Source organism: Ranitomeya imitator, chromosome 1 (genome assembly GCF_032444005.1).
Source record: "Ranitomeya imitator isolate aRanImi1 chromosome 1, aRanImi1.pri, whole genome shotgun sequence".
NCBI classification, from domain to species: domain Eukaryota; kingdom Metazoa; phylum Chordata; class Amphibia; order Anura; family Dendrobatidae; genus Ranitomeya; species Ranitomeya imitator.
Genome location: NC_091282.1, coordinates 436,766,829 through 436,793,954, shown reverse-complemented (window position 1 = coordinate 436,793,954; position 27,126 = coordinate 436,766,829). Strand labels below are relative to the sequence as shown.

The 27,126-nt window shown below is 42.9% G+C and overlaps 1 protein-coding gene across 1 annotated transcript in view; it reads left to right on the top strand.

The window, feature by feature from the left end:
- PGM5 (phosphoglucomutase 5) overlaps positions 1–27,126 on the top strand; it is a 382,535-nt gene that overhangs the window by 61,363 nt on the left and 294,046 nt on the right. Inside the window, exons 2-4 of the mRNA XM_069763768.1 lie at positions 1,684–1,846; positions 2,441–2,587; positions 25,554–25,679. Coding sequence (XP_069619869.1) covers positions 1,684–1,846; positions 2,441–2,587; positions 25,554–25,679 — 436 coding nt within the window. The remainder of the gene's footprint in view (positions 1–1,683; positions 1,847–2,440; positions 2,588–25,553; positions 25,680–27,126) is intronic.

Genomic DNA, 27,126 nt, shown 5'->3' with positions numbered 1-27,126 from the left:
TGCGGATCAATCCGTTCATCTCTAACTCATAGAATCATAGGATGTTAGTGTTGGAAGGAACCTTACACACTGTGACATCCCTTTAGATATTTATAGACAGCTATTAGGTCTCCTTTTCTTATTTTTTTGCAAGCTAAACATTCCCAGATCCTTTAATCATTCCTCGTAGGTCATAGTTTGCAGTCTGCTCACCATCCTGGTAGCTCTTCTCTGAACTTGCTCCAGTTTTTCGATGTCTTTTTAAAAATGTGGTGCCCAGAACTAGACACAGTATTCCAGATGAGGCATGAGGGATAAATACTTCACGTGATTTAGATTCTATGCTTTTCTTAATACATCGCAGAACTGTGTTTGCCTTTTTTGCTGCTGCATTATACTGTTGACTCATGTGCAGTCTGTTATCTATTAGGATACTCAAGTCTTTTTTACACGTAATTATTGTGATATTGTACTTATGTAGCACCAATGTTTTTCTATCCAGTCAACAAAGAACCCCAAATTGTTATTTTTTGAGTATTTACTATACACAAATGACATGTACACTACTTATTAAACTAATATGATTACCTACGCTATGCAGTTTTAAAGAAATCCTGGAAACCCTTACTGACTGGATTGTAAAACATCAGTGTGTGAGTTAAAATAAAGTCCACCACCCAGTTAAAAAATGAATAATTTCTGCTATTGAAACAGAAGCAATAAGGAATATGCGGAATATGTTGGCGCTATATAAATAAAAATTATTATTATTATAAATTATGATTACTCTTTACTGCAGTACACATTGCACATTTTTCTGAGTCATAAAGAGGTACATTATTATCAGTTTAGGGCAACTGCCCTTTACATGTGAATGGTAAACAAGCAGAGCAAATCAGATAAACCTCCATCGTCCCGATGCTGGGACACACGGGTAGATATGTTACGCTGTGAACCCTGCACCCAAACAGCAGTCTGGAATCTGTTAACAAGGGCTCAACATCTCTTGATTGTATCCTCAACTGGGCAGGACCCTTCTCTACAGGGCCTCTGTTCCTGTTGTCTGTTGATGGGCAGACTTAACCTTTCACCAAGTTCAAAAGTACAAAAGCAAATAGGAAGACAGTGAAGTCTCATGGCCTTTGGTTACTACTGCAGCCCACAGGGAAATTAACACATGTTACCAGAGGAAACTATATTTCACACATTTAAATTAAACTCATAAGTGTCTTCAGCGGAGGGGGTATGACAGCTTGAAAACCCACCATAGTGATACTTACTATAGGGCTGAGTAGGTTGTCAATGCCTATAGAGAAGGAGAATAAACCTCTTTAACCCCCCCCCCTATGAATTGCACAGGCTGCCACAAAGATATCCATGACCTTTAAGATATCAAAAACATAGATGGATTTGTAACAAAGATATACATTTACAGTATATTATAGTGCTGAAAACAATGATTCCTAAACAAAATGAAACTGATATCAAATGGCATAGCTCAACTATAAAAAGTTTCATTAAGGGAACAGAGGTCATAATCCATGGTGCCAGATAGGCCAGCATAAAAATGCATAAAGTATATTCTAAAATTCTATATTATAATAATAATAAATATTAATGGAAAAGGACACTGTTATCTCTTTTTACTGTGTATATATCACAATAGGACCGTTGATTATTTCTTTCTTTCCTTATTGCTTGCAGATTGGTCGCTTGGTTATTGGTCAGAATGGATTGCTGTCTACTCCGGCTGTGTCCTGCATAATTAGAAAAATTAAGGCAATCGGAGGAATTGTTTTAACAGCAAGCCACAATCCAGGAGGGCCTGGTGGAGATTTTGGAATCAAGTTCAATGTTGCCAATGGAGGTAACGACACAATTTTTTTTTTTTTAAATAAAGCTATATTAAAGTTATTATGATAAAAATCTAATTTTATTCAAAGGTGGAGCATTACTTTAAACATTTTTAACAAAAGACACTCCACATAAGTATTTCATTGATGCGGAAAGTAAAAATGGGAATAGATCTCAGAAGGCAAAATTTCCAACATTATTTAATATTGAAGCCATTGTTCCCTTCTTTTAATAAATGAAGTCTTTTCTAGATGAAGACATTTATGTCATTTAAACATTTCCTGTAGAAACCTCAAATACAATTTTATAATTTTACTTTTGCTGATCATTTAAATCCATTGTTAAACTGCACATATAAAACTGCCACCTTTTATCTTTAGTTTAATAAATCCTCAAAATATTGTTCCAAGCAGATATTTCTTTATAGCCCTGAATACAGATGTTGTCGACTGCACCCAGTGCTTCTCATCCAATTCTGTCACTAGACCTTGACAGTCTCAATTGCTACAGTAGCTGTTAAATTACAATCTGCATCTGCTTCTTGTCTTTGTGTGTATTTTATCATTCAGAAACTTGTACTTTTACTTGTTTTGCTATTCTGTTTTAGGTCCAGCTCCAGATGCGGTTACGGATAAGATTTATCAGATCAGTAAAACTATTGAGGAGTATGCCATTTGTCCAGACCTGCGGATTGACCTGTCAAGATCTGGAAGGCAGGAATTTGACTTGGAGAATAAGTTCAAGCCATTTAGGGGTAATAATGATTTACTCATTACTACGTGTTGTGTTAAGATGTTTAAGATGTTGATTTTTACTATACTCTTTGTTGCTATTGTGAAATATGTTTTTAATGCTAAGACACATTAACATAAAATGTAATATGATTCTCTAGAGATCAGACTAAAACAAATAATAGCTTTAGTTATATAGTGGATATAAAAAGTCTATACACCGTGGTTAAAATGCCAGTTTTTTGTCATTCAACAAAATCATAACAAGAAGAATATTTTCAGAACTTTTGTAATAATTAATTTTATGAATTACCGTAGATACTTGAGTATAAGCCGACCCTAGTATAAGCCGAAATAATTTTGCCACAAAAAGCTGGGAAAACTTATTGACTCGAGTATAAGCCTAGGGTGGGAAATTCAGCATCTACCGGTAAATTTAAAAAATAAAAATAGATACCAATAAAAGTAAAATTAATGGAGACATCAGTAGGTTAAGTGTTTTTGAATATCCATATTGAATCAGGAGCCCCATATAATGCTGCATAAAAGGTTAATGATGGCCCCATACGATGCTCCATAGAATATTATGCCCCATATAATGCTGCACAAAGGTTGATGACCCCATAAGATGCTCCATAGAATATTATAGAAACTTGATTCCAGCTCACCCAGTTGCTCTATGCTCATCCACCTTGGGCTCAGACACTGGCCTCGCCCTGGCCTCACATCAAGGAAAATGGAAAAAATTGGAGTCCGGCTTAACAGGACGGGATTTTCCTTTTCTTTTTCAAATGAAAATATAGTGCATACAAAATAAAAATTTACATGGTTGACATGACCCAGTTGACATGTTTCAACTGCACTAGGCAGTCTTACTCATGACCATGTGACTGCTGAACACGGAAAGATCTGCGGGTGCTGGAGACCATTGGAGAAGTGTTGTGAATTCTGTGGCAGAGCTCCCTCCTGTGGTCAAAAGTGGTACTTCGGCTGATTCTCTCTGTGAGCTTCCATTGGTGGAGGAGAGTGGTACTGCGGCTTCTGAGTTTCCTTCCTCAGGTGATGTGGTGAAGTCGTTAGGTGCTGCTCTATTTAACTCCACCTAGTGCTTTGATCCTGGCCTCCAGTCAATGTTCTAGTATTGGACCTGTTTCCTCCTGGATCGTTCCTGTGGCCTGCTGCTCTGCATAGCTAAGTTCTGCTTTGCTATTTTGTTTGCAGTTTTTTCTGTCCAGCTTGTCTATTTTGTTTTTTCTTGCTTGCTGGAAGCTCTGGGATGCAGAGGGTGTACCTCCGTGCCGTTAGTTCGGTACGGAGGGTCTTTTTGCCCCCTTTGCGTGGTTTTTGTAGGGTTTTGTGTTGACCGCAAAGTTACCCTTCCTATCCTCGCTCTGTTCAGAAAGTCGGGCCTCACTTTGCTAAATCTATTTCATCTCTACGTTTGTCTTTTCATCTTTACTCACAGTCATTATATGTGGGGGCTGCCTTTTCCTTTGGGGTATTTCTCTGAGGCAAGGTAGGCTTATTTTCTATCTTCAGACTAGCTAGTTTCTCAGGCTGTGCCGAGTTGCATAGGGAGCGTTAGGCGCAATCCACAGCTGCCTCTAGTGTGGTTGGAGAGGATTAGGGATTGCGGTCAGCAGAGTTCCCACGTCTCAGAGCTCGTTCTATGTTTTTGGGTTATTGTCAGGTCACTGTATGTGCTCTTACATTTCAAAAACCTGACCTGCACATCCAAACATAGACTGAGTGTGAACAGGTGCTGAACCCAGAGTCGCCAACTCGTATATAGTTAAATAAATGGGTTCAGCACCTGTTCACACTCAGTCTATGTTTGGATGTGCAGGTCAGGTTTTTGAAATGTATTCTCTAGCCTTCTGATCGTGCACTCCCCGCCTCCTAGCTTCAGGTGTTTTAATTATAGTAGGTCCAATACCCCTCCACATAGAGAGAGAATTTGAGTCCAAGAAGAGGTTTTTACATGTACCCATTCAGATGGAGACGTTTATTCTCAGTGAGGTAGGTCAAACTTAGGACCTCGTATAAGAGAGATGCCTTAACGTGGCTACGAGGTACACATAAAATTGGCCATTTTTGTGCGCTAAAAGCTCTCATTTTTCATATTTCTAGTGCAGTAATGCAGTTCAAATTTCGTTTTTTCAAGTTTACATGTTTTGGCGCTGCAGTGTGCTGCCCTATTTATTTAACTGTATGTGCTCTGACCTCTATGTCCATTGTGGTACTGAATTACCTTATCATAACAGTACTGGAGGCCCAAAGTACTAATGATTCTCAATAGAGGGAAAAAAGAAGTTCTGAGACCATTTTTTTTTCTCTGCACTGTGTTTTGCCTTTTTTTTCCCCTAGACATTTGGGTGGTTCAGGACACAGGTGTAGCGATGGACATTAAAGGTCTGTCTTCATGTGTGGATCAGCTCACGGCAAGAGTACAAAATATTCAAGACTTTGTGGTTCAGAATTCTATGTTAGAACCGAGAATTCCTATTCCTGATTTGTTTTTTGGAGATAGAACTAAATTTCTGAGTTTCAAAAATAATTGTAAACTATTTCTGGCTTTGAAACCTCGCTCCTCTGGTGACCCAGTTCAACAAGTTAGGATCATTATTTCTTTTTTACGTGGCGACCCTCAGGACTGGGCATTTTCTCTTGCGTCAGGAGATCCTGCATTAAGTAATATCGATGCGTTTTTCCTGGCGCTCGGATTGCTGTACGATTAACCTAATTCAGTGGATCAGGCAGAGAAAAATTTGCTGGCTCTGTGTCAGGGTCAGGATGAGATAGAGGTATATTGTCAGAAATTTAGAAAGTGGTCCGTACTCACTCAATGGAATGAAGGTGCGCTCGCAGCTATTTTCAGAAAGGGTCTCTCTGAAGCCCTTAAGGATGTCATGGTGGGATTTCCTATGCCTGCTGGTCTGAATGAGTCAATGTCTTTGGCCATTCAGATCGGTCGACGCTTGCGTGAGCGTAAATCTGTGCACCATTTGGCGGTATTACCTGAGCTTAAACCTGAGCCTATGCAGTGCGATAGGACTTTGACCAGAGTTGAACGGCAAGAACACAGACGTCTGAATGGGCTGTGTTTCTACTGTGGTGATTCCACTCATGCTATCTCTGATTGTCCTAAGCGCACTAAGCGGTTCGATAGGTCTGCCACCATTGGTACGGTACAGTCAAAATTTCTTCTGTCCGTTACCTTGATCTGCTCTTTGTCATCGTATTCTGTCATGGCATTTGTGGACTCAGGCGCTGCTCTGAATTTGATGGACTTGGAGTATGCTAGGCGTTGTGGGTTTTTCTTGGAGCCCTTGCAGTGTCCTATTCCATTGAGAGGAATTGATGCTACGCCTTTGGCCAAGAATAAGCCTCAGTACTGGACCCAGCTGACCATGTGCATGGCTCCTGCACATCAGGAGGTTATTCGCTTACTGGTGTTGCATAATCTGCATGATGTGGTCGTGTTGGGGTTGCCATGGCTACAAGTCCATAATCCAGTATTAGATTGGAAATCCATGTCTGTGTCCAGCTGGGGTTGTCAGGGGGTACATGGTGATATCCCATTTCTGACTATTTCGTCATCCACCCCTTCTGAGGTTCCAGAGTTCTTGTCTGATTACCGGGATCTATTTGATGAGCCCAAGTCCGATACCCTACCTCCGCATAGGGATTGTGATTGTGCTATCGATTTGATTCCTGGTAGTAAATTCCCAAAAGGTCAACTGTTTAATTTATCTGTGCCTGAGCACGCCGCTATGTGGAGTTATCCTTGGATAAGGGGCATATTCGCCCGTCATCATCGCCATTAGGAGCAGGGTTCTTTTTTGTAGCCAAGAAGGATGGTGCACTGCGACCTTGTATAGATTACCGCCTTCTAAATAAGATCACGGTTAAATTTCAGTACCCCTTGCCGTTGTTATCTGATTTGTTTGCTCGGATTAAGGGGGCTAGTTGGTTCACCAAGATAGATCTTCGTGTAGCGTATAATCTGGTGCGTATTAAGCGAGGCGATGAATGGAAAACTGCATTTAATACGCCCGAGGGCCATTTTGAGTATCTAGTAATGCCATTCGGACTTGCCAATGCTCCATCAGTGTTTCAGTCCTTTATGCATGACATCTTCCGAGAGTACCTGGATAAATTCCTGATTGTGTACTTGGATGACATTTTGATCTTCTCGGATGATTGGGAGTCTCATGTGAAGCAGGTCAGAACGGTGTTTCAGGTCCTGCGTGCTAATTCTTTGTTTGTGAAGGGATCAAAGTGTCTCTTTGGTGTTCAGAAGGTTTCATTTTTGGGGTTCATCTTTTCCCCTTCTACTATCGAGATGGACCCTGTTAAGGTCCAAGCCATCCATGATTGGACTCAGCCGACATCTCTGAAAAGTCTGCAAAAGTTCCTGGGCTTTGCTAATTTTTATCGTCGCTTCATCTGCAATTTTTCTAGTATTGCTAAACCATTGACCGATTTGACCAAGAAGGGTGCTGATGTGGTCAATTGGTCTTCTGCTGCTGTGGAAGCTTTTCAAGAGTTGAAGCGTCGTTTTTCTTCTGCCCCTGTGTTGTGTCAACCAGATGTTTCGCTTCCATTCCAGGTCGAGGTTGATGCTTCTGAGATTGGAGCAGGGGCTGTTTTGTCGCAGAGAAGTTCTGATTGCTCGGTGATGAAACCATGCGCCTTCTTTTCCAGGAAGTTTTCGCCTGCTGAGCGAAATTATGATGTGGGCAATCGAGAGTTGCTGGCCATGAAGTGGGCATTCGAGGAGTGGCGTCATTGGCTTGAAGGAGCTAAGCATCGCGTGGTGGTCTTGACTGATCATAAGAACTTGACTTATCTCGAGTCTGCCAAGCGGTTGAATCCTAGACAGGCTCGTTGGTCGCTGTTTTTTGCCCGTTTTGACTTTGTGATTTCGTACCTTCCGGGCTCTAAAAATATGAAGGCGGATGCTCTGTCTAGGAGTTTTGTGCCCGACTCTCCGGGTTTATCTGAGCCGGCGGGTATCCTCAAAGAGGGAGTAATTGTGTCTGCCATCTCCCCTGATTTGCGGCGGGTGCTGCAAAAATTTCAGGCTAATAAACCTGATCGTTGCCCAGCGGAGAAACTGTTTGTCCCTGATAGGTGGACGAATAAAGTTATCTCTGAGGTTCATTGTTCGGTGTTGGCTGGTCATCCTGGAATCTTTGGTACCAGAGAGTTAGTGGCTAGATCCTTTTGGTGGCCATCTCTGTCACGGGATGTGCGTTTTTTTGTGCAGTCCTGTGGGATTTGTGCTCCGGCTAAGCCCTGCTGTTCTCGTGCCAGTGGGTTGCTTTTGCCCTTGCCGGTCCCGAAGAGGCCTTGGACACATATCTCTATGGATTTTATTTCAGATCTTCCCGTCTCTCAAAAGATGTCAGTCATTTGGGTGGTCTGTGATCGCTTCTCTAAGATGGTCCATTTGGTACCCTTGTCTAAATTACCTTCCTCCTCTGATTTGGTGCCATTGTTCTTCCAGCATGTGGTTCGTTTACATGGCATTCCAGAGAATATCGTTTCTGACAGAGGTTCTCAGTTTGTTTCGAGGTTTTGGCGAGCCTTTTGTGGTAGGATGGGCATTGACTTGTCTTTTTCCTCGGCTTTCCATCCTCAGACTAATGGCCAGACCGAACGAACCAATCAGACCTTGGAAACATATCTGAGATGCTTTGTTTTTGCTGATCAGGATGACTGGGTGTCCTTTTTGCCTTTGACTGAGTTCGCCCTTAATAATCGGGCCAGCTCGGCTACCTTGGTTTTGCCGTTTTTCTGCAACTCTGGGTTCCATCCTCGTTTCTCTTCAGGGCAGGTTGAGTCTTCGGACTGTCCTGGTGTGGATACTGTGGTGGACAGGTTGCAGCAGATTTGGACTCATGTAGTGAACAATTTGACCTTGTCCCAGGAGAAGGCTCAACGTTTCGCTAATCGCAGACGCTGTGTGGGTCCCCGACTTCGTGTTGGGGATTTGGTTTGGTTATCTTCTCGTCATATTCCTATGAAGGTTTCCTCTCCTAAGTTTAAACCTCGTTTCATTGGTCCGTATAGGATTTCTGAGGTTCTTAATCCTGTGTCTTTTCGTCTGACCCTTCCAGATTCTTTTTCCATACATAACGTATTCCATAGGTCATTGTTGCGGAGATACGTGGCACCTATGGTTCCATCTGTTGATCCTCCTGCCCCGATTTTGGTGGAGGGGGAGTTGGAGTATATTGTGGAGAAGATTTTGGATTCTCGTGTTTCAAGACGGAAACTCCAGTATCTGGTTAAGTGGAAGGGTTATGCTCAGGAAGATAATTCCTGGGTCTTTGCCTCTGATGTCCATGCTCGCGATCTTGTTCGTGCCTTTCATATGGCTCATCCTGGTCGTCCTGGGGGCTCTGGTGAGGGTTCGGTGACCCCTCCTCAAGAGGGGGGTACTGTTGTGAATTCTGTGGCAGAGCTCCCTCCTGTGGTCACAAGTGGTACTTCGGCTGATTCTCTCTGTGAGCTTCCGTTGGTGGAGGAGAGTGGTACTGCGGCTTCTGAGTTTCCTTCCTCAGGTGATGTGGTGAAGTGGTTAGGTGCTGCTCTATTTAACTCCACCTAGTGCTTTGATCCTTGCCTCCAGTCAATGTTCTAGTATTGGACCTGTTTCCTCCTGGATCGTTCCTGTGGCCTGCTGCTCTGCATAGCTAAGTTCCGCTTTGCTATTTTGTTTGCTGTTTTTTCTGTCCAGCTTGTCTATTTTGTTTTTTCTTGCTTGCTGGAAGCTCTGGGACGCAGAGGGTGTACCTCCGTGCCGTTAGTTCGGTACGGAGGGTCTTTTTGCCCCCTTTGCGTGGTTTTTGTAGGGTTTTGTGTTGACCGCAAAGTTACCTTTCCTATCCTCGCTCTGTTCAGAAAGTCGGGCCTCACTTTGCTAAATCTATTTCATCTCTACGTTTGTCTTTTCATCTTAACTCACAGTCATTATATGTGGGGGCTGCCTTTTCCTTTGGGGTATTTCTCTGAGGCAAGGTAGGCTTATTTTCTATCTTCAGACTAGCTAGTTTCTCAGGCTGTGCCGAGTTGCATAGGGAGCGTTAGGCGCAATCCACGGCTGACTCTAGTGTGGTTGGAGAGGATTAGGGATTGCGGTCAGCAGAGTTCCCATGTCTCAGAGCTCGTTCTATGTTTTTGGGTTATTGTCAGGTCACTGTATGTGCTCTGACCTCTATGTCCATTGTGGTACTGAATTACCTTATCATAACAGAGAAGCAGGGAAGTGCAGGGACCGCGTCGGGAGCAGGTGAATATGATGTGACAGCCACCACTCCCCCTTCCCCGGCGACCCCCTTGGCAATGACTCAAGTATAAACCAAGAGGGGCACATTTAGCCAAAAAAAAGGACTGAAAATCTTGGCTTATACTCGAGTATATACGGTACTTGGGTGATAGGGACATTAGATGATGAAAGTGAACAGGTGTATCGTGTATTGAGGAAACATTGGGATATACTACTAGCAGACTCAGACTTAAAAGAGTTAATATCACCAACACCAAGTGTGACCTATAGAAAAGGACATATGTAAAGAAGAGAGAGCAGCATCCATACCAGGTGATGTCAATCCAAAAAGTTCTTTATTCCGCCATGATAAAAATACAACGTTTCGGCCTGGTTGGCCTTTGTCAAGTATACACATTGTCCAAAGTAGCCATCTTAAATAGTGTGAAACCCACATGGGCTCCAATCACCATCAAGGGGCGGCCTTTATTAAATATACATTTAATGTGCTTAAATATCAAATAATATACATACATCTAATAAGTAACAGCTAAGCAACACCATCACTACCCATATCCTATGGAAATATATACAGGAAAAGCATAAAATTCACAATCACATATATAAACAAACGTCACAGAGGTACACAGTCCAATGATTGCATTTGTTGTCTGGTTGCCATATCGACATCTCCACCAATCGCATAATGTCCATGGGCCAATCCCCTTTCTCATCCAATCCCTGTGGGTTAGGAGAAAAGGCGCACAAAATAAACCCCCCAATCAAAGCAGAAGGTACAGGCTGCATGTGAGCACCATAGGACGCCGGCGCACGCGCACGGCAAACTGCAGGACCGATCACCTGACCGCCCCACAGCGTTACTAAGTGCGCAAGCGCCGAACGCCCCCGACGTCATAGAGCGCAGGAGCGCACGCGCAAGGCGCACCAATGAGACGACCAACAAGCCGCCTCCCAGCACAACCAAGCGCGCACGCGCCAGGCCCCCCAGAGTAAGCGTCCGCATCGGAGCATCTGACCCGGCAGTGGGTCACATGGCCGGACCAGGAGCCACAGCACAAATATGCTATGGCAACCAGACCGCCCGTACGCCGTACCAGGCCAGCGCTCCAAGGCAGACGCAAGCATAGCCATCTCCATGGCAACCATCCCTCACAAACAACCGTGATGAAGCAGGCAGGGAGCGCAGGGAGAAAAAATACAAAACAACATATAAACAATATGCTAAAAATAGCAGATAAGGCACCTCCATCCACTCTCTGACTGCCAAATCACGACCCTAGGCACAAAAGAGAGAAAAAAACAGATTACACTAAAAACAAAGTACATAAACAGCACAGTATTAAAACACACACGGAGTAGAGTACACACACTGTGTCAAAGGGGAGAATCCTATATATCTGAACACAAATATCAGACTACCTGTAGCACATCAATATTGTAACATAATTATGTAGTGCAAATCTGCAGGTTATAGTCTAGATTAAGCCCCTTGGGCTGCAGTGTTTCCAAAACTGAAATCCACCTTAGTTCCTTTTGTTTCAGTATAAGATTCCTATCACCCCCTCTCCTCAGTGTCGGGACCCCATCGATTACTCTAAAACGCAACTGATTAACAGAGTGTCTACACTCACTAAAATGTTTAGGTATTGGCAAATCAGTTAGATTCGTACGTATCGTGCTCTTATGTTTGCTTATTCGTTGTCTCACTTCCATTGTCGTCTCACCGACATACATTAGTCCACATGGACAGACTATCAAATACACGACAAACTTTGATGAGCACGTATATCGTTCTTTTATTGAAAATTTCCTACCAGTATGCGGGTGACAAAAACTGTCGCCCTTAAGCATATTCCCGCAGCACGCACAATTGAGACAAGGAAAGTTGCCCATCTGGGGAGGGCACAAAGTCCTCTGGACGGCAACTCTCCCGGCCCCAATATCTGATTTAACCAATAAATCTTTAAGATTACGTCCTCGTCTATAAGAGAGAATGGGGCGTGAGAAAAAATCTTGAATCTGAGGTAGACCCCTATGCAAAATCCCCCAATGTTTATTGAGGATATTAGCAATGCCATTGCTGGCCGGTCAGTAAGTGGACACAAATGGTACCCGTTTCTGTTTGTCCCCCTTCTGGCGTTGTAAGTCCTCCTCAGTCAGTCTAGCCGCCCTGTCTCTATGACCCCTAACTTTCACTTGTGGGTACCCCCTTCGAATAAATTTGTCACACATTTCGTCCAACCTCCTATCGCAGATCTGTGTATCAGTGACTATTCTTCGTACCCGAAGAAGTTGACTCCACGGTAGGGAATCCATCATACGTCTGGGATGGTAACTATCATAGGATAGAAGGCTGTTCCTATCAGTTCTTTTAATAAACAGGTCAGTACAAAGTTTGTCATTCTGTTTATAGACCATAGTATCTAAGAACTGTACCCTCTCCACTGAACAGGTCATCGTAAATTTCAATTCCGGGTGTATATGATTAAGTTCTGTCAGAAAACCAAGAAGGTCCTCATGGGTACCCTCCCAAACACAAAAAATATCATCGATATAGCGCCACCAGGCCCGGACGTGCCGCCAGAAGCTGGATCTGTACACGTGTTGGTCCTCGAGTACCGCCATGTAGATGTTAGCATACGTGGGGGCCACATTGGACCCCATGGCGGTACCCCTCAACTGCTGGTAGTAATCATCCCCAAAGAGGAAAAAATTCCTCCTGAGGATGAACTCCAGCAGTGTGAGGACCAACCATGCACAATCCGGCGACACGTCCGAGCCCGACAGCGCCACACCGACTGCATCCAGACCCCTCTCATGTTCGATGGAGGTGTACAAAAACACAACATCAAATGATACCAAAAAAGTTGAGGCACACACCGAAACAGTATTAAGTTTCTCTAAAAAATCATTCGTATCACGAATGTAGGAACCGGCTGAAGTAGAAAAAACCCGTAGAATTTTATCCAAAAAGATTGACACCTTATTACACATGGAGCCCCGGCCCGATACAATAGGGCGTCCGGGGGGATTTAACAAATCCTTGTGTATCTTTGGCAATGTGTACAGGACAGGGGTAATAGGTGAATTAACAAACAAAAATTCGGACAGCTTCTGATCGATGAGTCCATTGTTTAAGGAGTCATCGATCAGAAGCTGTAGCTCCCTTTGAAAACCTGCCGTCGGATCACATGTAAGTTTCTTATATACCGCAGTATCTGATAATTGTGTCATAATTTCTGCCCTATATTTCACAGTATCCATTACCACTACTGCACCGCATTTATCGGCAGGTTTCACTGTAAGTGCAGTATTATTTGAGAGGCGATCTAATGCTTGTCTCTCAGCCCTGGACAGATTATTAGATCCATGATGGCAAAATCGCTCCCTCAATTTTTTGATATCCCTCTCCACTAAAGTAATATATGACTCGACAAACTGATTTTTAACGTGGGGTTGAAAAGAGCTTTTGTTAAACAAACCAGCTCCTTTAAGCGTAAAACCCCCCATCACCACATCCGTTGGTTCATCTACACGCGGCTGTATCTCTGAAAAAAAAGAGGTTAGTCGCAGCCTTCTATAGAAAGCAAACAAGTCACATTCGATCTGAAACCAATCAGGAGAGTTTTTCGGACAAAAAGACAAGCCTTTAGCCAACATATCATACTCGATATCAGTCAATTGGGCAGACGATATATTTACCACCAATTCATTGCGGTTTAGTCCACTTTCCGACGTTCGTCCATGTTCCGTGTTCTCATAGGGGATTTGTGGAATTTCCTCCGTTCCCTGTTCGAACCGCCGTCTTTTGTGTTTCCTCCCGCCTCTCCGGTTCCTCCTTTTGCTGTTGTTGCAGCCACTTGTCTGACCCCTAAAAAACTTAAGGATGAGGAAGAAGCTCCCAAATTAGAGTCATCAGTTGAATCAGAATCTGCTGTTGTAAAACCAAATCTGTGTGGGTCCCTCTCCTGCGGTCTCTTTCTCCTCCTTTGCTGCAGAGGCCTAGACCTCCTGTTGTTAAACGATAGTTGTGTCCCCGGATGCCAGGAAAAAATCCGTCCTGATTTATAGTCCTCCATATCACGGAACCATTTGGATCTTTTGGTTTTCTCAATATCACTCCGAAATTTTACAAGATTATCCTCCAATTTATTTCTGTATGCTGTCAGCTCGGGCACAGTCATTAGACTAGTCAATTGTTGCTCCAATTCCAGCACAGACCCCTTGATAAGCTCCATCTCCTTACGGAGGAACTCTATATTTAGGAGCATCAAATCAAAGGAGTATTTGTTAGTGATGGATTCAAATTTATTACAGAATTGAGCATTATCTACCATCAGGGTGGGACGTAGATATGGAGGTAAGCCACGAGGTATTCTACGGGCTTTATAGTATTCAGTGAGTGTAGTCACATGCAGTTCAAAGGAGATCAATCTCCTAGATTCAGTCTCATGTTTCTTACATACCATGTCTGCAGTCAGTTTACTCAAAAAGGTATTGTCGTTAGAAGTACCAGATAAAATCCGCACTGCATCCTCCTCCGTGTATGAGAAAATTGAGGCAGTCTCCAGTTCACCCACCTCTGGAGTAGATAACGGCTCCATGGCCATAATCCGGTGCACGTTGGTTAGGATCCACGATAGGGCTGTATAACGAGGTCAACCATCAGCACTCAGACAAGGGATGCACGCTCCAAAATCCAAGGATCCAATCGGACAAAAACATATGTAAAGAAGAGAGAGCAGCATCCATACCAGGTGATGTCAATCCAAAAAGTTCTTTATTCCGCCATGATAAAAATACAACGTTTCGGCCTGGTTGGCCTTTGTTAAGTATACACATTGTCCAAAGTAGCCATCTTAAATAGTGTGAAACCCACATGGGCTCCAATCACCATCAAGGGGCGGCCTTTATTAAATATACATTTAATGTGCTTAAATATCAAATAATATACATACATCTAATAAGTAACAGCTAAGCAACACCATCACTACCCATATCCTATGGAAATATATACAGGAAAAGCATGAAATTCACAATCACATATATAAACAAACGTCACAGAGGTGCACAGTCCAATGATTGCATTTGTTGTCTGGTTGCCATATCGACATCTCCACCAATCGCATAATGTCCATGGGCCAATCCCCTTTCTCATCCAATCCCTGTGGGTTAGGAGAAAAGGCGCACAAAATAAACCCCCCAATCAAAGCAGAAGGTACAGGCTGCATGTGAGCGCCATAGGACGCCGGCGCACGCGCACGGCACACTGCAGGACCGATCACCTGACCGCCCCACAGCGTTACCAAGTGCGCAAGCGCCGAACGCCCCTGACGTCATAGAGCGCAGGAGCGCACGCGCAAGGCGCACCAATGAGACGACCAACAAGCCGCCTCCCAGCACAACCAAGCGCGCACGCGCCAGGCGCCCCAGAGTAAGCGTCCGCATCGGAGCATCTGACCCGGCAGTGGGTCACACGGCCGGACCAGGAGCCACAGCACAAATATGCTATGGCAACCAGACCGCCCGTACGCCGTACCAGGCCAGCGCTCCAAGGCAGACGCAAGCATAGCCATCTCCATGGCAACCATCCCTCACAAACAACCGTGATGAAGCAGGCAGGGAGCGCAGGGAGAAAAAATACAAAACAACAAAGATACACAAGGATTTGTTAAATCCCCCCGGACGCCCTATTGTATCGGGCCGGGGCTCCATGTGTAATAAGGTGTCAATCTTTTTGGATAAAATTCTACGGGTTTTTTCTACTTCAGCCGGTTCCTACATTCGTGATACGAATGATTTTTTAGAGAAACTTAATACTGTTTCGGTGTGTGCCTCAACTTTTTTGGTATCATTTGATGTTGTGTCTTTGTACACCTCCATCGAACATGAGAGGGGTCTGGATGCAGTCGGTGTGGCGCTGTCGGGCTCGGACGTGTCACCGGATTGTGCACGGTTGGTCCTCACACTGCTGGAGTTCATCCTCAGGAGGAATTTTTTTCCTCTTTGGGGATGATTACTACCAGCAGTTGAGGGGTACCGCCATGGGGTCCAATGTGGCCCCCACATATGCTAACATCTACATGGCGGTACTCGAGGACCAACATGTGTACAGATCCAGCTTCTGGCGGCACGTCCGGGCCTGGTGGCGCTATATCGATGATATTTTTTGTGTTTGGGAGGGTACCCATGAGGACCTTCTTGGTTTTCTGACAGAACTTAATCATATACACCCGGAATTGAAATTTAAGATGACCTGTTCGGTGGAGAGGGTACATTTCTTAGATACTATGGTCTATAAACAGAATGACAAACTTTGTACTGACCTGTTTATTAAAACAACTGATAGGAACAGCCTTCTATGCTATGATAGTTACCATCCCAGACGTATGATGGATTCCCTACCGTGGAGTCAACTTCTTCGGGTACGAAGAATAGTCACTGATACACAGATCTGCGATAGGAGGTTGGACGAAATGTGTGACAAATTTATTCGAAGGGGGTACCCACAAGTGAAAGTTAGGGGTCATAGAGACAGGGCAGCTAGACTGACTGAGGAGGACTTACAACGCCAGAAGGGGGACAAACAGAAACGGGTACCATTTGTGTCCACTTACTGCCCGGCCAGCAATGGCATTGCTAATATCCTCAATAAACATTGGGGGATTTTGCATAGGGGTCTACCTCAGATTCAAGATTTTTGCTCACGCCCCATTCTCTCTTATAGACGAGGACGTAATCTTAAAGATTTATTGGTTAAATCAGATATTGGGGCCGGGAGAGTTGCCGTCCAGAGGACTTTGTGCCCTCCCCGGATGGGCAACTTTCCTTGTCTCAATTGTGCGTGCTGCGGGAATATGCTTAAGGGCGACAGTTTTTGTCACCCGCATACTGGTAGGAAATTTTCAATAAAAGAACAATATACGTGCTCATCAAAGTTTGTCGTGTATTTGATAGTCTGTCCATGTGGACTAATTTATGTCGGTGAGACGACAATGGAAGTGAGACAACGAATAAGCAAACATAAGAGCACGATACGTACGAATCTAACTGATTTGCCAATACCTAAACATTTTAGTGAGTGTAGACACTCTGTTAATCAGTTGCGTTTTAGAGTAATCGATGGGGTCCCGACACTGAGGACAGGGGGTGATAGGAATCTTATACTGAAACAAAAGGAACTAAGGTGGATTTCAGTTTTGGAAACACTGCAGCCCAAGGGGCTTAATCTAGACTATAACCTGCAGATTTGCACTACATAATTATGTTACAATATTGATGTGCTACAGGTAGTCTGATATTTGTGTTCAGATATATAGGATTCTCCCCTTTGACACAGTGTGTGTACTCTACTCCGTGTGTGTTTTAATACTGTGCTGTTTATGTACTTTGTTTTTAGTGTAATCTGTTTTTTTCTCTCTTTTGTGCCTAGGGTCGTGATTTGGCAGTCAGAGAGTGGATGGAGGTGCCTTATCTGCTATTTTTAGCGTATTGTTTATATGTTGTTTTGTATTTTTTCTCCCTGCGCTCCCTGCCTGCTTCATCACGGTTGTTTGTGAGGGATGGTTGCCATGGAGATGGCTATGCTTGCGTCTGCCTTGGAGCGCTGGCCTGGTACGGCGTACGGGCGGTCTGGTTGCCATAGCATATTTGTGCTGTGGCTCCTGGTCCGGCCGTGTGACCCACTGCCGGGTCAGATGCTCCGATGCGGACGCTTACTCTGGGGCGCCTGGCGCGTGCGCGCTTGGTTGTGCTGGGAGGCGGCTTGTTGGTCGTCTCATTGGTGCGCCTTGCGCGTGCGCTCCTGCGCTCTATGACGTCGGGGGCGTTCGGCGCTTGCGCACTTGGTAACGCTGTGGGGCGGTCAGGTGATCGGTCCTGCAGTGTGCCATGCGCGTGCGCCGGCGTCCTATGGCGCTCACATGCAGCCTGTACCTTCTGCTTTGATTGGGAGGTTTATTTTGTGCGCCTTTTCTCCTAACCCACAGGGATTGGATGAGAAAGGGGATTGGCCCATGGACATTATGCGATTGGTGGAGATGTCGATATGGCAACCAGACAACAAATGCAATCATTGGACTGTGTACCTCTGTGACGTTTGTTTATATATGTGATTGTGAATTTTATGCTTTTCCTGTATATATTTCCATAGGATATGGGTAGTGATGGTGTTGCTTAGCTGTTACTTATTAGATGTATGTATATTATTTGATATTTAAGCACATTAAATGTATATTTAATAAAGGCCGCCCCTTGATGGTGATTGGAGCCCATGTGGGTTTCACACTATTTAAGATGGCTACTTTGGACAATGTGTATACTTGATAAAGGCCAACCAGGCCGAAACGTTGTATTTTTATCATGGCGGAATAAAGAACTTTTTGGATTGACATCACCTGGTATGGATGCTGCTCTCTCTTCTTTACATATGTTTTTGTCCGATTGGATCCTTGGATTTTGGAGCGTGCATCCCTTGTCTGAGTGCTGATGGTTGACCTCGTTATACAGCCCTATAGAAAAGGACAGTCATTAAAGGATCACCTGGATCATAGTTTGTATGAGAAATCCTTGTGACCTTGGTTAGATAGAAACGTGTGTGTTTTTTTTCCATTGTGGCGGTTTAAGTTAATTTTCAAGCTGCGTCTGCAGGAAAAGTTTTTCACATTCGCGATTTTGCGAACTGTAAGTCCGAAAGGCTGATCTATATGGCTACCAGCACCTGCCCGTATAACTACGTTGGAAAGACAACAATAGAATTGAGAACATGAGTGGGTGAATATTTAGGTGACGTATGACACGTTTTGTGTCATAGAGGGGTTTAGAAAGAACGTTGGGATGGGTGACCACAACAGATGTATATTTACAAATGAAAGTGAATGTATTTTTAAAATTAATTGTGTGTCCTCAAAGGGATTAAATAAACAGCTGCTGTATGCACCCTTCCTTTAGGTCCGATAATGATGTCTGATTCATCTAATTTAGCTGATTAAAGCGAACCTGTCAGCAGGATTTTGCTAAGTAACCTACAAAAACTGTCAGGTTGGCAGTGTTATACTGATTACAATGATACCTGGAGTGAAGAAATCCGTCCTGTGCTTCTTGTGTAACCAGTGTTAGAAGTTTTCAGTTAATGATATGCCCGTGCTCTGGGGTGGGACTGTAGGCAGAGTCTTATCTTCCTCCTCTAAGCCAGAGAAACCAAGAAATGAACTGCCCACAGACCACCGCAAAACACAGTCTGTCTCTATGATGAAATGTGGGTCTTTCCTTGGTTTCTCTATCCTAGAGCACTAAGATAAGTCCTGCCTCGGAGCACGTGCATATCATTAACTGAAAACTTATAACACTGCTTATACAAGAACTGCAAGATGGATTTCTTCACCCTATTCACCCTAGGTATAATTTTAATCAGTATAACAGTGGCAACCTGACAATGCCTGTAGATTACTTAGCAAAATCCTGCTGACAGGTTCGCTTTAAGGGATTTTTGTCTTTTTATCTTTATACTAGATGGTGGCCCGATTCTAACGCATCGGGTATTCTAGAATATGCATGCCCACGTATATTGCCCAGTCACGTAGTATATTGCCCAGTCACGTAGTATATTGCCCAGCCATGTAGTATATTGCCCAGTGACGTAGTATATTGCCCAGTGATGTAGTATATTGCCCAGTGACGTAGCATATTTCCCAGCGAAGTAGTATACAGCACAGAGCCACGTAGTATATTGCCCATCCACGTAGTATATTGCCCAGTCACGTAGTATATTGCCCATCCATGTAGTATATTGTCCATCCCCATAGTATATTGCCCAGACACATAGTATATTGCCCAGTGACGTAGTATACAGCGCAGAGCCATGTAGTATATTTCCCAGCGAAGTAGCATATGGCACAAAGCCACGTAGTATATTGCCCAGTGACGTAGTATATTGCCCAGTGCCGTAGTATACAGCACAGAGCCACGTAGTATATTGCCCAGCCATGTAGTATATTGGCCAGTCACGTAGTATACAGCACAGAGCCACGTAGTATATTGCCCAGTCACGTAGTATATTGCCCAGCTACGTAGTATATTGCCCAGCCACGTAGTATATTGCCCAGCCAGGTTTGTCACAGGTTAAAAAATAAAAAAAAAACATATACTCACCTTTCCGAGGGAGCCCTTGTAGTCCGCTGCAGCTTCCGGTCCCAGGGTTGGTATGAGCACCGGACCTGTGATGACGTCGCGGTCACATGACCGTGATGTCATGGCAGGTCCTTCTGCCACCGGAACCTGCAACGAAAGATGGCGGCCGGCGCGAGTATAGCAGGTTTTTTTTTTTTTTTTAATTATTTTTAACATTACTTTTTTTTACTATTGATGCCGCATAGGCAGCATCAATAGTAAAAAGTTGGGGACACACAGGGTTAATAGCGGCGGTAACGGAGTGCGTTACCCGTGTCATAACGCGGTCCGTTACCGCCGGCATTAACCCTGTGTGAGCAGTGACCGGAGGGGAGTATGCGGGCACCGGGCAGTGACTGCAGGGGAGTAAGGAGCGACCATTTTCTTCCGGACTGTGGCCGTCGCTGATTGGTCGCGGCAGCCATGACAGGCAGCTGGCGAGACCAATCAGTGAATTAATAACCATGACAGACAGACAGAAGGACAGACAGAAGTGACCCTTAGACAATTATATAGTAGATTGCTGATAATGAAGTTTGCTGTGCTAACAGATTATCCATTTGTTGGATACCCCTATCATATGTTATTTATTTATCATAACACATATGGGTTATGAGGGCTTGAATCCCTCCTCTAACCGATCCTCCCTCCTTCTTTTTATGCACAATGGCTTCTCACAAAATTAGAATATCATCAAAAAGCTAATTTATTTCAGTTCTTCAATACAAAAAGTGAAACTCATATATAATATAGAGTCATTGTTTATTTCTGTTCATATTGATGATTATGACTTACAGCCAATGAAAATCCAAAAATCATTATCTCAGTAAATTAGAATACTTTATACCACCAGCTAGCTTGAAAAATGAATTTAAAATCCAAAATGTGGCCAGCTGAAATATATGTTCAATAAATGCACTTAATACTTGGCCAGGGCTCCTTTTGCATCCATTACTGCATCAATGTGGTGTGGCTTGGAGGCGATCAGCCTGTGGCACTGCTGAGGTGTTATGGAAGCCCTGGTTGCTTTGTTAACAGCCTTCAGCTCATCTGCATTGTTGGGTCTGGTGTCTCTCATCTTCCTCTTCCACAATACCCCATAGATTCTCTATGGGGTTAAGGTCAGGAAAGTTTGCTGGCCAATAAAGCACAGTGATACTGTTGTTTTTAAACCAGGTATTGGTACTTTTGGCAGTGTGAACAGGTGCCAAGTTCTGTAGAAGAATTAAATTTCCATCTCCAAAAAGCTTGTCGGCAGAAGGAAGCAGGAAGTACTCTAAAATTTCCTGGTAGACGGCTGTGCTGACTTTGGTCTTGATAAAACACAGTGGACCTCCAGCAGGTGACATGGCTCCTCAAACCATCACTGATTGCAGAAACTTCACACTAGACCTCAAGCAGCTTGGATTGTGCCTCTCCACTCTTCCTCCAGACTCTGGGACCTTGATTTCCAAATGAAATGTAAAATTTACTTTCATCTGAAAATAAAACATTGGAACACTGAACAACAGTCCAGTTGTTTTTCTCCTTGGCTAAGGTAAGACACTTCTGGCGGTGTCTATTGGTCATGAGTGGCTTGACACAAGGAATGTGACACTTGTAGCCCATGTCCTGGATACGTCTGTGTGTGGTGGCTCTTGAAGCAATGACTCCAGCAGCAGTCCACTCCTTGTGAATCTCCCCCAAATTTTTGAATGGCCTTTTCTTAACAATCCTTTTAAGGCTGCGGTTATCCTGGTTGCTTGTGCACCTTTTCCTGCCACACTTTTTCCTGCCACTCAACTTTCCATTAATATTCTTAGATACAGCACTCTTTGAACAGCCAGCTTCTTTAGGAATGGCCTTTTTTAACTTACCCTCCTGTGGAGTGTGGCAATGAGTGCCTTCCGGACATCTGTCAAGTCAACAGTCTTCCCCATGATTGTGGAGCCTACTAAAACAGGCTAATGGACCTTTTTAAATGCTTAAGAAGCCTTTGCAGGTGGTTTTTTGTTAATTATTCTAATTTACTGAGATAATGACTTTTGGGTTTTCATTGGCTGTAAGCCATAATCATCAACATTAACAGAAATAAACACTTGAAATAGATCACTCTGTTTATAATGACTCTATATACTATATGAGTTTCACTTTTTGCATTGAAGCACTGAAATAAATTATCTTTTTGATGATATTTTAATTTTGTGAGAAGCACCTGTACGTGCAAGACTTGTGGAGTCAATTAATTTACTGCATTTAGGTGGCATGTTATGTATGTGTGTACAGAAAGTAACTTTTTTGATGATATTAGAAGCACTTGTATATATCAAATTTAACATTAATTAATTAATGTATTATTATCATTGGTTTCCAGTGGGATTACCTATAAAAAGCATTGATTGGTGGGATATAGTGGTAAATGGCATTAAAGAGATCCTATTAGCAGAAGCTTTCAGTTAATGAGATGCTCATGCTACGGGGTGGGACTGTAGGCTGAGTCTTATCTTCCTGCTCTAAGCCACAGAAACCAAGGAAAGACCTGCTTTTTTATTGTCTATATATATGTATTTTTCTGAATACATTTTGTAACTTTTGAAAAGGACCATTACTCCCTGCTTTTTTGTTGTTGATCTGTATCATGGAGTGTTATTAGTATATTGGGCTTATTTGAGATAGTAGGCCGCTACAGTGACATTGGCATTTAACTATGACATCTGTTTTAGTATTAGGCTGTGTGCCCACGCTGCATTTTTTATGCATTTCTGCCACGTTTTAGCCGCAGCGGAAACGCTTAAAAACCGCATTACCATGCAATCTTATGGGATTCCGCAGTTGCTGTGCCTATGCTGCGGATTTTTCCGCTGCAGAAATGCATAGCGGTAAAATCTGCAGCATGTTCATTATTCCTGCAGAATTGCGGCAATTCTGCAGCCATAGGAATGCATTGAAACGCTCACTTTAAGCATGTGGCTATGCCCACCATGCGTAAAGTGAGTGCTTCATGTGCGAATGGTACCCAGTTCTGGAGGAGATGAGACTCTCCTTGGGAACCATATTTCTGTAAAAAAAAGAATTAAAATGAAAAATCTGGATTTACTTACCTTCTGATGGCCCCCGGAGTCCTCCCGCCTCTCAGCGGTGCACACGGTGGCGTTTGTTCCCAGGGATGCATTGCACGAATCACCTGAGATGACTTCGCAAAGGTCCTTCGCGCAAAGCATCCCTGGGTATGGAATGTACCGGGAGCGCTGCTGAGTAGATCGGGGGCTGTCGGAAGGTGAGAATAACCATATTTTCTTTTTTATTATTTTTAACATTCTATCTTTTACTATTGATGCTGAATCAAGAGAATGCCAAGAGTGTGCAAAGCAGTCATCAAAGCAAAAGGTGGCAACTTTGAAGGACCTAGAATATAAGACATATTTTCAGTTGTTTCACACTTTTTTGTTAAGTATATAATTCCACATGTGTTAATTCATAGTTTTGATGCCTTCAGTGTGAATGTACAATTTTCATAGTCATGAAAATACAGAGAAATCTTTAAATGAGAAGGTGTGTCCAAACTTTTGGTCTGTACTGTATATCAATGGATGAGTGAGTACTGATAGCCATAATACTGTGAAGGGGGCTACATTATATTCTGTGGAGGGGGGGGCTGCATTATTCTCTGTGAGGGTCTGCATTATATTGTATGCATTATACCCTATGAGGGGGCTACATTATATTCTATGAGACGGCTGCATTATACCCTATGAGGGGGCTACATATTATTCTGTGGAGGGGGGCTGCATTATATTCTATGAGGGTCTACTTTATATTCTATGGGGGAGCTGCATACTATATTAGGGAGGTTGCATTATATCATATGAAGGGGCTGCAGTATACCCTGAGTTGGCACCATTATAGTCTATGGGGGCTTCATTATACCCTTTGAGGGGGCTGCATTATATTCTATGAGTGGGGCTGCATTGTACTATGAGGAGGATGCATTATACCCTATGAGGGGGCAACATTATATTCTATGGGTGGTCTTCATTATACCCTATGATGGGCTGCATTATACCCTATGAGGGGGCTACATTATAGTCTATGAAGATCTACATTATATACTATGGAAGGCTGCGTGATACTATATGAGACGGGCTGCATTATACCCTATGCTGGGGCTGTATTATACTCTGTGGGGGCTGCTTTATACTATATTAGGGGGCTGCATTATATTCTATGGGGAGGCCTGAATTATATTATATGAGAAGGCTACATTATATTCTATGAGGGGGGCTACATTATATTTTATGAGGGGAGATAACCCAACCCCTGCTATATCACTACGACGTGTAGCTACACAGTGAGCCCCAAGAATGATTTTCTCTGGTGGGCCCAAGGTGCTTCAGTTGGACGCTGGTCCTGACTGTAGCAAAAGCCGCGCAGAAGTTACATTAAAGGTGTTGTCCATGACTCAGACAACTCCTTCTCAGTCACTATATTTCCCCCATGAAAATAATAGTAGCCTACACTCACTTCCAGCGCGTGACCTGTTTCAGCAATGTCCGCACCTTGTCTCCTGGGGTTTGCGTGACATTGTTATGTTACGTGAGCCCTGCAGAACATCATCGTCCACTTAATTTTCATTTCCTTCAACGAAACTGTAATCTGGAAGAAGTGAGAGCTGCTGCTCTTTGACTTCTTCCACATGTCTGATTTGTTGAAATGAAGTAAGAGTGAAGCGGCTGCTGATGTTCTGCAGGACTCACGTGACATTTGAATGTCACGTGAGCCCCGGAAAGCAGTCGCTGACATTGCTGGAAAGGTGCCTGCTCCACAGGTCAATGCAGGCTGTTTTTATTTAACATGGGGTAAATATAGTGATTGAGAAGGGGTTATCCGAGTCGTAGACATCTTCTTTAGTAGTGAAATCTGTGATTGACACCTGTGGAGGGATCTGTGGCTGAAATCTAGGGGGGGCATTTATGACATCTAAGGGGACATCTGTGACCGACACCTGTTTTGTAACAGTACATCATAGACTGCAACTTTTATGCAGCCTGATAAATAGGTTATATGGCTGAAACTAATTATCGTAATATTCTTTCAGTGGAAACAATAAATAGTGGAAAAGTTAGTTTACATCAATTGCAGGTCTGCACTGTTGTTCTGCCTAGTAATTAAAGACATTTCTGTATCTATGCAATAAGATAAATTCATGTATTTTATTTTTTATTCCTTGCTCCCTCTTTCTTGAGGCACATCCTAAAACAAATGCACACATATTCTACCAAATAGACACAACATGCAAAAAACTAACTCTGTTTAGTTGCAATGACAGCTGACATAACAGATTCTTTTCTTGTTTCTTGGACCAACAAACTGTACGTGAATGTTATCTAATTTTGAAGACAATAGTTTTTGCATTGAATTTTGCATAATCATTATCAAGCAAAAATTAGTTTTGACGTCATGGACAGATATTTTAATGTAAGATTTAGTAACCAAAATTCTTTGCTCTTAACTAAAATAGTTTTCTTTTTCTTTGCATTGCTCTTTAGTTGAAGTAGTGGATTCAGTGGAAGTTTACCTTAATTTGCTCAGAACACTTTTTGACTTTAATTCTATTAAGAGTTTGCTTACTGGTCCCAATCAGCTGAAAATAAGGATTGATGCCATGAATGGAGGTAAGCAAAAGACTGTATTTTGTTAATAAAGGAACGTATTGATCAGTTTTCAGAAAATGGGAGAAAATAAATATTTCAAATGCAGATTATTAATATTGCATGTAAAATTAAGTAGCTCTAATCAAGGTCTATAACACAATAAATGAAAGGAATAATATGTTAGCTCATATAACTTGTTAAATAATGGGTAAAAAAATGAAATAGGAATCGATACACTGTATCAGCAAGGTGTTTTATTGTAAAGCAAATCTGTACAGAAATGTTCCCAATTTTTTAAACAATAACAGAAAATAGGCATGTTTTCTAACTACATAGCTAAAGTCACATAAAAACAAATATAGTACATTAGCTTCCTTGCTGTTTGACTATAAGCCTCCATTCACACACTATAGGTACGGTCAGTATTTTGAATGAGTAGTCAAGAATGGATGTAAAAAGAGGGAAGAAATGTTCATTTTCCTCTTATATTTTCCCTGTGTTTGGGATGCTATCCTGGTTTTGGCCCACAGATACCAAAGCAAATTTTTGCCAAATCTGCAATATATGAATATCTAGGTGAGGGAAAATCACAACTGAGTAGGCCCCCAAACCATGTAGAGATGTTTTATAATTTCGGAGACATACCCTAATTGTATTGGGCACCTCAGATGACAATACTATTACTAAATGAGAATTACTATACAAAGACAAACCTAAACTATCGCCATACTGTGACAATATAGTGTTAGATTCCAGTTCTGCAGACCATATAACCTTACACACTACAGTTATATATAGTGACTCACCCATGAAGTTCTCTCTGCTTGCAGTTATTTATTTTTACGCATTTCCCTACACAAACTCCCCATCCTGTTGATACCCTATTTCTGTACCTGTTGCTGCCCATACTGTGTTTTGTAGCACCCTAAACAATGTACTTAAATATTTGTATCTTTTTAAGGCCCCCTTTGCACCCAACTGACAGTAATAATGCCTACTGTGTGTTCCTTTGAAGGTTAGAGCGCCCCTTGAATACCCCATTATTAAGTAGTAATGTTGAGGGCCCCTGCTAAAGTAATATTGTCCCAAGTGTACCCTTACAAAGTAGTAATGCTGTTTTTATTTCTTTTAGTTAGAATGCTTCTTAAGTGCTTTCTTAACAAGTAATATTACCCAACGTAAACCTTATCAAGAAGCATTGACCCATCTGTTCAATAAAAATAAATTTTGCTCCATTAAAGGGAACCTGTCAGCAGGATTGTGCTCAGTAACCTACAGTGTCATGTCGACGCCGTTATACTCATTAAAATGATGCCTTCATTGATGAAATCCATCTTGTGGTTGTTGTGTAATCTTTATTTTCAGTTTTGAGTTGATATGCTTGTGCTTCGGGGTGACCTGTAGGGGGTCTTCATGTGGTGCTCTGTTTAGGTATTCATGAGTATAGCTTCTAAAAGGTCGCTAATCC